This window comes from Barbus barbus (genome assembly GCF_936440315.1).
Source record: "Barbus barbus genome assembly, chromosome: 14".
Taxonomy (NCBI): Eukaryota; Metazoa; Chordata; class Actinopteri; order Cypriniformes; family Cyprinidae; genus Barbus; species Barbus barbus.
In genome coordinates this window covers 12,021,212-12,034,388 of record NC_136742.1, presented here as the reverse complement: position 1 = coordinate 12,034,388, position 13,177 = coordinate 12,021,212, and the positions used below count along the sequence as shown (strand labels likewise).

At 39.0% G+C, this 13,177-nt stretch overlaps 1 protein-coding gene across 1 annotated transcript in view; it reads right to left on the bottom strand.

The window, feature by feature from the left end:
- Positions 1-570: 570 nt before the first annotated feature.
- Positions 571-13,177, bottom strand: part of LOC306880614 (ubiquitin carboxyl-terminal hydrolase 24-like) — a 73,664-nt gene continuing 61,057 nt past the window's right edge. The window contains exons 49-66 of the mRNA XM_079434246.1: positions 11,710-11,834; positions 11,222-11,363; positions 10,994-11,144; positions 10,728-10,823; positions 10,544-10,647; positions 10,060-10,173; positions 8,321-8,528; positions 8,056-8,145; positions 6,996-7,098; positions 6,470-6,591; positions 6,276-6,389; positions 5,909-5,974; positions 5,756-5,822; positions 5,588-5,666; positions 4,373-4,448; positions 4,194-4,280; positions 3,884-3,994; positions 571-3,760 (exon numbers count right to left, since the gene is read on the bottom strand). Of these exons, the coding sequence (XP_079290372.1) occupies positions 3,698-3,760; positions 3,884-3,994; positions 4,194-4,280; positions 4,373-4,448; positions 5,588-5,666; positions 5,756-5,822; positions 5,909-5,974; positions 6,276-6,389; positions 6,470-6,591; positions 6,996-7,098; positions 8,056-8,145; positions 8,321-8,528; positions 10,060-10,173; positions 10,544-10,647; positions 10,728-10,823; positions 10,994-11,144; positions 11,222-11,363; positions 11,710-11,834 (1,918 nt within the window). The 3' untranslated portion in view covers positions 571-3,697. The remainder of the gene's footprint in view (positions 3,761-3,883; positions 3,995-4,193; positions 4,281-4,372; positions 4,449-5,587; positions 5,667-5,755; positions 5,823-5,908; positions 5,975-6,275; positions 6,390-6,469; positions 6,592-6,995; positions 7,099-8,055; positions 8,146-8,320; positions 8,529-10,059; positions 10,174-10,543; positions 10,648-10,727; positions 10,824-10,993; positions 11,145-11,221; positions 11,364-11,709; positions 11,835-13,177) is intronic.

Below are 13,177 nucleotides of genomic sequence, written 5' to 3'. Positions count from 1 at the left end.
AATACAGAATATCTGTCAATATATTTAAAATATGTAGTAATAAAAAAATAAATCTCCAATATCGGTAACCGATATTATAGATAATACCACTTTGACTATTTAGGACCAGCACTTTTCATTTTTATATTAACAGAATATAAAATATGTACAAATACTGTTAAATTAAAATAAATCTCCAATATCGGTAACCGATATTATAGATAATACCACTTTGACTATTTAGGACCAGCACTTTTCATTTTTATATTAACAGAATATAAAATACGTACAAATACTGTTACATTAAAAAAAATCTCCAATATCGGTAACCGATATTATAGATAATACCACTTTGACTTATTCAGGACCAGCACTTGTCATTTTTAACTTTACGCATATTCTGAATTGAAACAGAGATCTATTTTCACGATTTCTGGCAAGAGCATTTACTCCTATTATGCATGTGCACTGCGTATAAGAGTGTAATTCTTTTTTATAAATGTATATTTTTATATTGCAAACTTTATGACAACTTCGTGTAATGGTCTACTTCAGACTTGGCACATACAAAATCACAGTCTGAAAAGTTGTGCATTCCAGTTTTTCCTTTTTATATCAAATGTTTTCATTGTCAAACTCTGATGTACAAATTAAAATGTGGTTTTAACATGCATTAACAGATTCCTTTACACATCACACACACTCGCAGCAGAAATGAATCAAAGAATCACCAGTTATTAAAAACTCTTCAAGCATCTTTAACCCAGTCCTGACACCCAGCTTAAAAACTAAGCCTCGTCACAGATCTACCAAGTGGTTGGTACGGCATCTACAGGTTTAGGAAAGATTAAAAAAGATTGATTGGATGGAGGAGGATCAGATTTGTGGATAGATTTAACACACCCTGCTCACTCAAGTACACCGTATTTCAAAGAAGACTACAACACTGGGTATAAACTGTAACCCCACAATATCATACAGCCTCCTTTAGTGAAAACCTAAGCAGGCAGTTGAGCTGAAATTAGTGTGATATCTTTGCAAATGTGCATATTTCAGCAAAACAAGAAAAAAGCCTTATGTTTAGGCACTGATCTGATTAATTCTCCCATCAATTGTACTGAACTGTGTGCCTTTAGTCCTGAAATGTTTCAAAATAATCCTCCGGTCATCCTAAAGCCTGTCTAACTAATCGTCCCAAACACTTACCACATCTACTGCAGTGAATTAGCAATGAACCATTTACTGATTCAAAGCATGAAGGCAGTTGTGAGTACTGTAGTGTTTTGCTGACTATTAGAGGCCAAAACCAAAAGAAAGAGACAAAAAGTCAAAGACAATTCTGAAAAAGACTACTTAAACCAGCCTTGAGAGGTTTACTGTTTTTTCCCGGCCTTCGGCCAGATCAATCTTGAGTTTAAGGGCCACTAAGGTACTCCATCAGCAACCAGGCTGGACATGTTGAAAAAAAAAAAAAGACACGTTGAACCAGTTTAAGATGGTTTGCTAGTTTTATCAGGTCTTCCAGCCTGACTAATCTTGAATTTAAGTACCCCAAACCATTCAACAACCAGCAAACCAGGCTGGCCATGAAAAAACAAACAAGCAGAAAAACATGTTAAACCAGCTCAAGATGGTGTGCTGGTTTGGCCTGGTCTCCTAGTCAGGGCAATCTTAAGTGTAAATGCCCCAAACCACTGTAAAACCAGAAAAACAGGCTGGCCCTTTTGACAAAACATGTTAAACCAGTTTAAAACAGTGTGTTGGTTTTATCTGGTCTCCCACCCTGACCAATCTAGAGTTTATGTGCCCCAAACTCTCCTAAAACCAGCTAAGGAACCAGGCTGGCTCTGCCGTTTTAAACCAGTCTAATCTGGTTTGCTTTTCTTAGTTGCTCTTCCAGCCTGATCAGGCTGGTATTAAATGTTTTTGGACACTAAACCGCCTAAACACAACTTAGCTGGGCTGAGACACCAGTATAAATTCACTTAAACTGGTTTAAGATTTATTCTATAAACCAGCTTCTTTCAGCCGGTTTTTGCAGTTCTTTTCCAGCAACAGTCTCTCACATGTACAAACATGCACAGAAGCGCGTGAAAGTTGCGAGGAGCAGGTGACTGTGAGGTAAAAAGCAGCACTAACATTTGTGTGAGTTGGCATTGAGGTTCTTCCGCTGTAAACATTGAAGCAATGTCGCTAAGTGTTCTAGTCTAAATACAAAATGAGCAGCAAACGGCAGCCGAATCACCCTGCAGACTTCCTGAAAGCAGGACATCACAGGCTCGGCTCAAACAAGGGACCGTGACGTACGAGACGCCGCCTGTGTCCTCATATGGCGCTCGGAGATGAGCGCGGCCGAGCCATCCGAGTATACGTGTGTGCGTTGTTATCGTAATGTTGTGTGGGTTCAGGCATTTGTGTAGCATGACGTGTCCACTGGTTTGTCTCAAGGCGAGGACGCGAGCGGCGTAAGGGAAGGAGTCGAGTAAAGGCACTTTACTACTCTGTGAGAACTTTTCGTCCCTCCAACAACCTCCGTCTTTCTCTTTCCCCTCCCCCTTCACCCCCTTTCCGCCCCATCCTCGCCTTATCATCCGATTTGCATTGCGTAAGGCAGACTGAACAGAATGATGCAGGCAAACAAACAAAAAAAGGACAAATTTGGCAAAACAAACCCTGAAAAGTGTTTTCACGTCCCTAGATCTTCATACCTAAGCAACACGAGACAACATCAAAACAGACGAACAGAAAGAAATGAGAGTTTTTCAATGACAAACTCACTTGATTGTAGCACTCATTGTCTTTCAGGAAGAAGAAAAGCTTGTTGGTCAGTAGCGTCTCTGTGTTGCATATGTGTCTCCGGATGCATTTGCTGATGCAATGTGTCTTCCGCTGTAAGGTCAGTCCTCAATGTCCACCATCATATTTCTGTCTAGCACTTGGGTAAAGAGCTTGTCTTTTGCCGCATGCTGTTCCTATTCAAGAAACTCGATGGACAGAGAGCAGCGCGGGACGTCCGTTGTTGTCTCCACATGATGAATTTGTCACAAATTGAATTCAAATATAAAGTGCTTTAAAAAATACCAGCAAGAAAGAGAAAGGAAAAAACGTGATTATTTGACTCTCAGAGACTTGGCAAGTTCTTATTTTTTTCGAATAAATTTGAGGCACCTCTCAAACAGATCCACAAAAAATAAAGAAAATCAGTAAAGGATTCTTAAAAATATTATTTTACATTTGAAATTACACTTATGGAACACATCTTTACATTTCTCATGAATAGTATCTACTTAATTACATTGGCAAATATACGCTGACTGCTTTTAAAACACCCCGTCTGGCACCATAGTAGTAGCTCGGTGTAAAAACGTCAAGGAAACGAACGCCTCCATTTTTATTAATTCTCACTGGTCTGACAGAACTCATCAAGCCGGATGAAACATCTAAATAACTTCCAAGACCTGAACTCTAATTTCATCCAGCCAGGTTTTAACCAAAAAAAAAAAAAAAAAAAAAACACATTCGCCTCTGTTCACGTTTCGGACGAGGCGGCCTGAAGAGCGAACGCTCCGACGGGCCCTTTGGCTGCTACTGGTCGCACCATTTCCAGTCTCTAGAAGATCAAATGCAGTTTTCTGATTGTCTGTTTAGAGCCACAACATCTCTCCGTCGGAGGGAAACTTTTTTGTGTTGTTTTGTTGCGCAAAAACACTGAGAAGCTTTATGGATCCACATCTTCTAGATCACTTCGAGAATCGCCTAACATCATGGGGGATTCAGATCCCTGAGAGAAAAAGAGGTGGGAATGGTGAAAGAGTAAATGTAATTATTTATTAAACACTAGTGTATTTTATCATATGATGTAACTGATGATGGACTGCTGAATAAATGACAGACAGAGCTCTACCTGTCTGAGGCTTCTGTCTGAGTTCTCATTGGCTGGGCTGCCATCTGATCCATTACTGCTGCCGGACTGATCCTTCTCATTCAGTAAAGCAGTGGCATAAGCTAGAGTGTCCTAAACACAAAAACCAGCATTCACTAAACTTCACTCAGCAGTTCAAATGCCCTCCTAACGGCTCATAAAATGGGTGGCTAGCTCTAAGTAAATCATTTATTTATTTAAAGATATACATCTTGTACATTTTAAGTTTGACAAATACATAATCATGTATTATTCTGGTTATGTATAATGTAAAGAATTGTGAGTGCAGTACCTGTGCTGAGATGGTGCGCTGAAAGGTTTTAGCTGTGGATGTTTCGTTCGATACGTTACTCTGAGGCGTCCAGTAGTGCTCAGACATCTGAAAGAGGAGAGAAGGGGAATTCAACAATGGATGCTATTTCACAATAAAGTAGCACTGGTGTGTGTGTGTGTGTATCTGTGGTCTCTTGCCTTCTTCTGAAGCCACTGCACTGCCCAACTCCAATGTCCCGAGAGCTCTTTAAAATAGTCCTTAGCTGGAGAACATCTAACAGAAACAAATTGTTTACATTTAACATCACTTCTGCCAGAAACACGGATATTGGGAGCAGAAAATGTTAGACATTATTTATTCCGATTCAAAAAGTTATTTACTAAACAGTACTAAAGTTCTTTTCTACTGTACATTAAAATGTTTTTAAATCATGCGATTTTGCGGAATGTGGAATTATTGTTTAAAAATAAGAAAAATAGTAGACGTTTAATATATCAGGCAGGTACTGGCTTAAAGCCCTGTTCACACCAACAATGATAACGATAACGATATTAGCGTCCACACAAGCAAACGATATTCTAAGCGCATGCGCGTCTGCCGCTTTAAATTCTCGAGCTCATTGATTCCGATTGGCTCTCAAGTTTTTATCGTTCATCAGCTGGAAAAATGAGTTCTGAAAGTGATTCCAACGGTTTCTCTGCGCCTTTATCGTTATAGTTGTGGTGTGGACGCATCGATTCTTTAATATTGAGAATGATTTTTAGAACTATATCTTTATCGTCCTTTGTGTGAACGGGCCTTTATCGTTATTCATAATTATTTTTTTACTCATAATTATTATGCCCGATAACTGGTAAATGCCTGATATTAAAATTCAATACTATTTTCTCTAAATGAAGGAAAAGTAATTATTTAAAACTAAAACTAACTGCTATGAATGCAAGTGACTAAAACATCATCACAATTATGAAGCATGAAAAATGAACACTTATTTTGAGATTGGCTATTGATTACATTTAATAGTGTTATTAAATTAACGCTTTTAAAATGTTATACAAAAAAAAAAAGCATTAAAAAGTAAGTGTTAGATGACAGCAAAGGTAAATGTAAAAATAGAGGGAATTAGCATGAACATTTTAAATATCCAATATCGACAGATACGAGTTAATATTAAAGTGTATATAAATAAATGCATATTATAAGACAATGAAAGTGTTTTTTGATCTTGTATGCATGTCAACCTGTTGTTGGGGACTCCCAAAACCAAAATATGAACCTTTCATAACCCATAATAGGGGCATAATATTAACCAAAATGCCTATATTATATCATATATCCCTAAAACACAATGTCTATGCTAATACCCATATTGAGTGAGTATTCCTAATTTGATCCCAGTGCTCTACACTCACTTCTGTGCCAGCGTGACCAGGAACTTCACACACTGATAGCAGCGACTGCTGTCCACATTGTTGCTCTGATGCATCAAAGCTGTGAAAGAACGAGAATCGCATACTATCACAAAATAATTTAATCTTAGAAACACTCACACGGATAGAGCCAAATTATATAGTTCTTACCCAAAAGGCCCTTTTCAGATTCAAATGCATATTTGAGCCTCTGAGACTGCAGAGGATCCTCTATCATCTGACAGGTCAAAGGAAGAGAGGCGTTACATCATTATAAACTATAACAATAAACTGTTTTCAAGACCGTACATAGCCATCACTCACCAGGATCTCTAGGAGCATCTGAAAGACATTCTTAAGTTCGTGAGGAGGAGCCGTTTCCAGATGGTTCTACAAGTCACATGTCATAAGAAAGCTCGTTGTAAGTTTATTTTTACACAAACACAGGCACGGATCAGCTCAACAACGATTTTTCTGCCGAGATTACTTTGAGTTGTATATTTGTATGATATTTTTTCACTTTACACAAACATACAATGTTATACAGCTACATATTATCCTATAAATGTGTACAATAAATGAATAAATCCTTAATTACAAATATAAATACATAACATTTAAATGATTAATTAATAAAAACAAAGTATACATTTTTTTTTTTCTTTAGAATTTAAAATGTCAGGGTACCAACCTTGAGTAAGCGTAGGACTCCCAGTGAGAAAGGTTCATTACAGAATGAGCAATATGTGATCATCTCTATGAGAAACGACAATGGGCCGGACAATTCACGCATGGCAAACATCACCTGAAAGACATGTGACTCAGTCAGCAGTGTGCAGTACAGACAGACAGAGACAGCAGAGAGAGAATAAGAGGCAGCATTACCTCCATGAGATACACCTGCTCTTCTGATTTGAAGAGTAACGTGTTGATGTCTGGATGTAGAGGCAGGAGGGGTGAAGATGGAGCTACCAGTCCTGAGGAAACGTGCTTGAACACTCCTTGAGCTGAACACACGACAACAGTATTCACATCTCACCGTTACTTCATCCCTCGCACAGAGAACCATTAATAACTAAACAAGCAGAAGACTGCACAGGTAAATGGATGTTTGATTAACTTTGTTGATTAAATTTAAATGTATCATTTTTTATAATGTAAACTACCATTCAAAAGTTTAGGGTCGGTAAGCTGCATTCATCTGATCAAAAAACAGTAGAAACAGTAATGCTGTTAGAATTTAAGAACATGCATTAAGTAAGTATTTTCTTTTTAGTGCACATTAGTATTTTATTTCTTTTGCAAACTACAGTTTACATTTTTTTTTGTCTCATTACATTTTTATGCCCTCATAATATTTTTAATTAGTGATAATAACTTTGGTGTGTGTTCAAAAATCGTGTGTTCTTACCCTCCGTCCTCTGAGACGTGAGGTCTGTGTGCAGCACGATCAGGGCCAGAGTGTTGTGAAGATGCAGGAACTCTCGAGCCTGTGCCGAACTCCAGCGCCGGTGCTGAAACACAGAACGTCATTAACACAGTCATTAAACAGTGCAGGTCAACATTAGCACCTAAAGGGACAGTTCACCCAAAAATGAAAGTTCTGTTATCATTTACGCACCCTCATGTCATTCCAAACCATTATGACTGACTTAAGCCCCTTTCACACTGCACGTTGGTCCCGGAAAATTGCCGGAGTGCCTTCTGTGTGAACGCAACCACGACCCGGGATTGATTCCGGGATCAATCCCGGGTTGGGGACCTAGTAACATTGCCTGCGCTGTGTGAACAAAAGCCGGAGCCAATGCCGTAACGGATGTGTCATAGTGATGACATAGTTATCGTGCGACTCTTTGAGCGGGTGTTTTCAATAATACAGCCCTGCAGTGCCGGAGGGACTAGTCTGTGTTTTAAACTCGGAGAGCGGTGAATAACAAAATATGTTTATAAAGCAGTACAAACACTTCCGCTTTTCTTCTTGACATTCGTCCTGTTTCTTGGCTGTCTAGCATTTTCGACTCGTACGTTATACGTCACACGATGATGTCACGTGTCATTCCGGGACTTTTACGGGTTGTGTGTGAACGCACGCACAGATTCCGGGAAATCACTGGCAGTGTGAATGCAGCAAATCTAACAACCCGGGAACAATTGCCGGAACACATTACCTGTGTATTTTCCGGAATCTCTGTGTGAAAGGGGCTTTAGGAAGATATTTTGAAGAATATCGGTAACAGTCTTGGTTCCCATTGACTTTCATTGTATTTTAGTCCATACAATGGAAATCCAAGGAATGAAAACTATTTGGTTACCAACATCCTTCAAAATATCTTCTATTATGTTCCACAGACAAACTCGTACAGGTTTGGAAGGACATGAGGGTGAGTAAATGGTGACAAAATTTTCATTTTTGGGTGGACCATCTCTTTAAGCAAACCCCAATATTCAAAAGCCGTAGAACAATGCAGTACCTGGTTGATTTGCCGGTTGGGTCCCAAAAGGAAGACAAGCATCCGACGATAAGCAGAATGTTTTAGCAGCAGCTGACACGGCCCACAGCCCTAAAACAAATCATCAGTGAATAACTTACATTTGTTCCAAAGGTTCCTATGTGTGGCTTCAGAAGACAGAATATCAGCTGCATGGGCCACTTTTGTGGTGCTTGTTTTTTTTTTTTTTTGGAGCTTACTATATAATTTCTTAATGGACATCAGTGAGTGACGACATTGTTCTCACCTTCTGTGCAAAGTTACTGAAGAGGCTGAAGTACTGAGAGCAGTTCTTGCAGTTATCCGGGATGTCCTTATCCAATAAAGAGAGCAGCATGTCCAAAAGACAGTCCAACCCAGCGTCCTGGAAGTACAAAGCGCTCTCCAGTGTCTTCTCCAGGATGGTGGCCACCACAACACGGACCTCCCGCACACTGCATTCCAACAGACAGATCCTACAGAGAGAAAAACATGTGCTTCATGAGGTTCACCCATTAACAATGTTAATTCAGTTGATTTTCAACAAGTTTTTGCATGAACATGTGGTAGGAGACGCTGGATGTTGGCGTATCTGAGCTGGTTGGGAGGTCTGTGGAAACTTTCCCTACAGAGCCAGCTCTATCCAGGGGGAAAAGTTTATGAAATTATGGCTCCAGGTCTCTATTGATAAGGGAAACTATTTGTTTTGTTGGAAGTGTGTTAGAGCTGGATCATAAAACCATCGGGAACATTCCCTGGCTTCTGCTGAGGTGTTGCATGATAATCGGACAGCCCTAACATTCGATACGAACCAGCCAATCGTGTAGCAGTGCACTACGCCCCCTTACGCCTAATCCGGAGAACCTCTAAGTCATGCTCTACACATTAACATCCCTGTACTAGCCCATATTTCAGGTTGACAGAAAGCAGCTGTGGCCATAGCCCACATGTGCTATTGATTTTCAGCTATACAATTATGACCACACACTTACACTCACACAAACACAGGTGTTCACGATAGTTGGCTTTGGGGGAAGAGGGCACTAGCTAAAACAAAGGTGTCATCTGTGATTTCCATGCATTTTTGTTTAGTTCTTATGGTAGAAACCAGTTGTACAACAGAGCATCTGACATAAGTTAAATGTACAGTGGCCTCAAAACATACTTGGATAATTATGGATACTTAAAATAAATGCTACTTGGTTTGATATTTTGCAAATTTAAGTGTCAGATACTTTTTGGCGTCAATGCTTGTTTGTATAAACCCATTTACAGAGGTGTGGAAAGAGCTGATCTAATTTTAAATAAGGTAAGAATGCAGCAATTGCAGCCACAGTTGCACTTTTCTTCTCCCTCTTTACAATACACTGCTCCCATTGCTAGAAATATAAAAGCAAGTTTTTCTTGTTTTATTTTTTCTATCAAAATGATGAAATTTCTTTTGAATTATGAAATACTTTAGCCTTTCATGCAAAAATGGAACCATTAAAGTCCAGGACACACCAAGCTGACTTCAAAGAACTAGCGGCGACAAAAGCCAAAGGTGTTGTCGCCTCGTGTCGGACCAAAAAGCCATGCTTGAACACACCGCTTAGACTACAGCCGACTGCAAACTAACACGTGCGTTCTGCACCTGCGTGAGAGGAATTAGCTGTCAATATCAGCAGCTAACAATAGTAAATATTAATCATTTAAAAGGAGAAACCGAAACGAAGATATACGAGATGAACGCAGATCTACGAAACGTAAACAAAGAGAGATTTTCTCTCTTCTGTTGTTTGATTAATATGAATGACAGACAGCAGGAATATTAGACTGCTGTCACTTTAAGAGCTACCAAGTTAATCGTGTCTACAGGTATATCGCCTGCCCCTAATAAATATAAAGCTGTATAAAGATATTTGTGTTTCATGTCTGATTACCAATAGTCTGGTTAGTTTTACTATTTATTAGCCAGTGCCGATTTTAGTTCCAATGTGTGCATAGAGGTTTGGATGTGATGCTCACTTGATGATCTCTCGCCCTTCAGGTGCCACCAGGTACTGGACCATCCATTGACACGCCTCGCTACTCTTGGACAACAAAACCTCCACGGTAGCGATCCACTCCTCTGTGTCCACCCTGAGAGAGAAGACGTCAGAGTTCCCACACTGATTAAATAAACCGATAAAAGCCACAACTGGGCGACTCGTTTAATGAGATATTGACTGAAAAAAGGCCATTTCAATTTTTTATTTAATTAAGATTTTGCTCATATTCTATGCACTTTCACAGTGCATTACAAATGCAGTTTATTTTAAATGATCAATTCTAATTAATAAATTCAATGTTTAAAAAACTTTTTTTCATTTTTAAAAAAATATAATTTAATTTCAATTAAATATAAAAAAAATTTCCACCACTTGTTCTTGTCTTAGTAATAGTTTAATGATAATAACCTTGTGTGAACAGGCCTTGAGTTTAAGTATTGTAAACAAAAGCATCACCCCACCTGAGTTTCTTTTTGGTACGCAGGTAAGTGTGGAAGAGGAACTGGACGGCCAGCTGCAGGCTGGTTTTGGCCATGGCCTGATATGATGGATGCTTTAACTTTGTCTGAAAAACAGTATAAAGCTGAAATTTGAGTACAGGAGATATAGAGAACTTATAAACGAGGCTGAATGCTCAGAGCTTACCGCGTTGACAGAAGCCAGAGACACTGTGAAATTGAAGTAATCACTGTTGTAAACGTCTCTGTTCTTCATGAACTTCAGATTTTCATCTCTCACCATCTACAGATCCAAAAATGTAAATTGTGAACTTTTTGAGAAAGCAACAAAATGTCTCAAACACCATGGATAATATAACTATAGTTATAGTATAGTATGTTTTGTCAGACCTGGAACATTTCTTTTAGTCACATTAGAATTGTAATGCATGAAAAGGCCTTAAAATCAATTACCTGATAGATCCTAGCAGGCATCTTTTCCACAAACAGACCCTTTTTCTCTCCTTTCTTGACCAAGCGTGTGAGCAGGGTGAGGCGGTCATTGTTGGCCCTGGGTGGCCGTGGGGAGGATTGGGGTGAGATCTCCGGAGACGATGGGGCTGACCTGAGGTGAAGGATTATGAACATTAATAAGTGCATCCATACTCAAACATTCATGCAGGACGTAAAAGGCTAACTCACAATGAGAGATCCTCTGCCTCCTGTCTCATGATGCTGACTCGACTCTTTTTGGGCAGAACGGGGGAGTTCTGGTCACTGATGCGCTGGTAGAACAGCATATAGGCGTTCCAGTAGCGCCGCCGCACATCTGGGTAGGGGTTAGCTATAGCATGTGAATACAGTGGCAAAATGTTAATATAATATAAACTCAAATGATAATGAAAATGACAAGTGACATTTAATCCATGTAAGACTAAGTTAAGATAAAATACTGGTGTATTTTACATATTAGTTCAAATAAATAAATAGGCCCATATAAAATAATCACCGGTCAATAACAGTGAAACCAGTTCATGATTATAAAATTAATATTATAACAAATAAAGAAATACAATAAAGTAAACGTATAAATAGACCTCAGCTTGAGTTTATGTAAAAGTCTAATTATTTTTTTACTGACTTGGTGCTTAAGTAATTTATATGGATTTAAAGATATATTAATAACTTACATTGGTCATAAACTTTGGGTCTGTACTCTCCTCCAAAACACTCATACTCCAGAGTCTCATCGTTCATGTCAAACTCTTCCACAACATTGTCATTAAACTTATACCAGCGTCCTCGTGAACTACCCCTAAAAGAAATTAAAGCATTGAAAAATGCATATTACAGACATTGCTTAACTCTGCTTGGTCACCCAAACATTCCTTCATTCCCTCAAAAAATGCACCAGTTTAAAGCACCATCATGCTGCCAAGCATCTGGGACAGTTTAAGGCTCTCATAAAAACACTCTTGCCAAAAACAGAAGCACGGCCCCCCAGAGACCCATAAATACACTTACATGCAGTGCCCTCCATAAGTATTGGAACAGTAAAGACAAAATTGCTCTGTTGGCTCTGGAGTCAAGACATTTGAAAATATGATTAAAAGATGAATATGACACAAAACTACAGAATGTCTCATTTTATTATTAGCCGTTTCAACAAATATATGTTTTATCAAATAAAAAGAACAGCACTTTTAGAGTTCATCCCACTCATTGATGTGAGCATAAGTATTGGGACAGTTGAACATAAGGCAGATATAAAAGATTAAAAGCTATCATTTAATTGCAGATCCCTTGCGCACAATCACAGCAGTGAGTCTGGGACCCATAGACATCACCAGACACTTGGTCTCATCCTTTGAAATACTTTTCCCAGCCTTTAATGCAGCCAATTACAATTGTTGCTTGTTTTGGGGAGTTTCTGCCTTTACTCTCCTCTTCAGCTGGTGAAATTCATGTTCATTTGGATTTAAATCTGGAGATTGACTTGGGCAATCTAAGACTTTCCATTTCTTTGCCCTTATAAATTCCTTGATTGAACTGGCAGGGTGCTTTGGGTCATTGTCCTGATGCAATATGAAGCACTTCCCAATGAATCTTGTGGCATTTTCTTGAATATTGGTAGGCAAGATGGTTTTGTACCCTTCCAAATTCATTCTGTTACTGTCATCATACATCAAGTCATCAGTAAAGTTGAGAGGGCCTGTCCCAGAGGCAGCCATGCATGCCCATGCCATGACACCACCTCCACCATGCTTTACAGATGAGGCTGTATGTTTGGGATCATTGCAGTTCCCTTTTTTTCTCCACATTTTTGCTTTCCCATCACTTGCCATCTTTTAGGATTCATTTTCACAGCTTTTATGATTTGGTGATTTCCAAACTCTTGATTTCTCCATGCCCTTTGTTTTTGCTAGAGCTCTAATTGACTTCCTCTTTTCTTTTAGCATCCAAATTGCTTGCTTTTCTCTCAAAGTCAGCTCCCTCATCTTCATCCTGGTTTGTGTGTGTCATCATTGATTGCAGGATTCAGAATACAGAAGTAATGGATATAACTGATACGACACATTCCCTGCTTTTAATATCTGTAGAATTAATGCAACAGGACCCAGCTGATCACTTAGAAAGACCTGTGAGGCAACTGTTCCA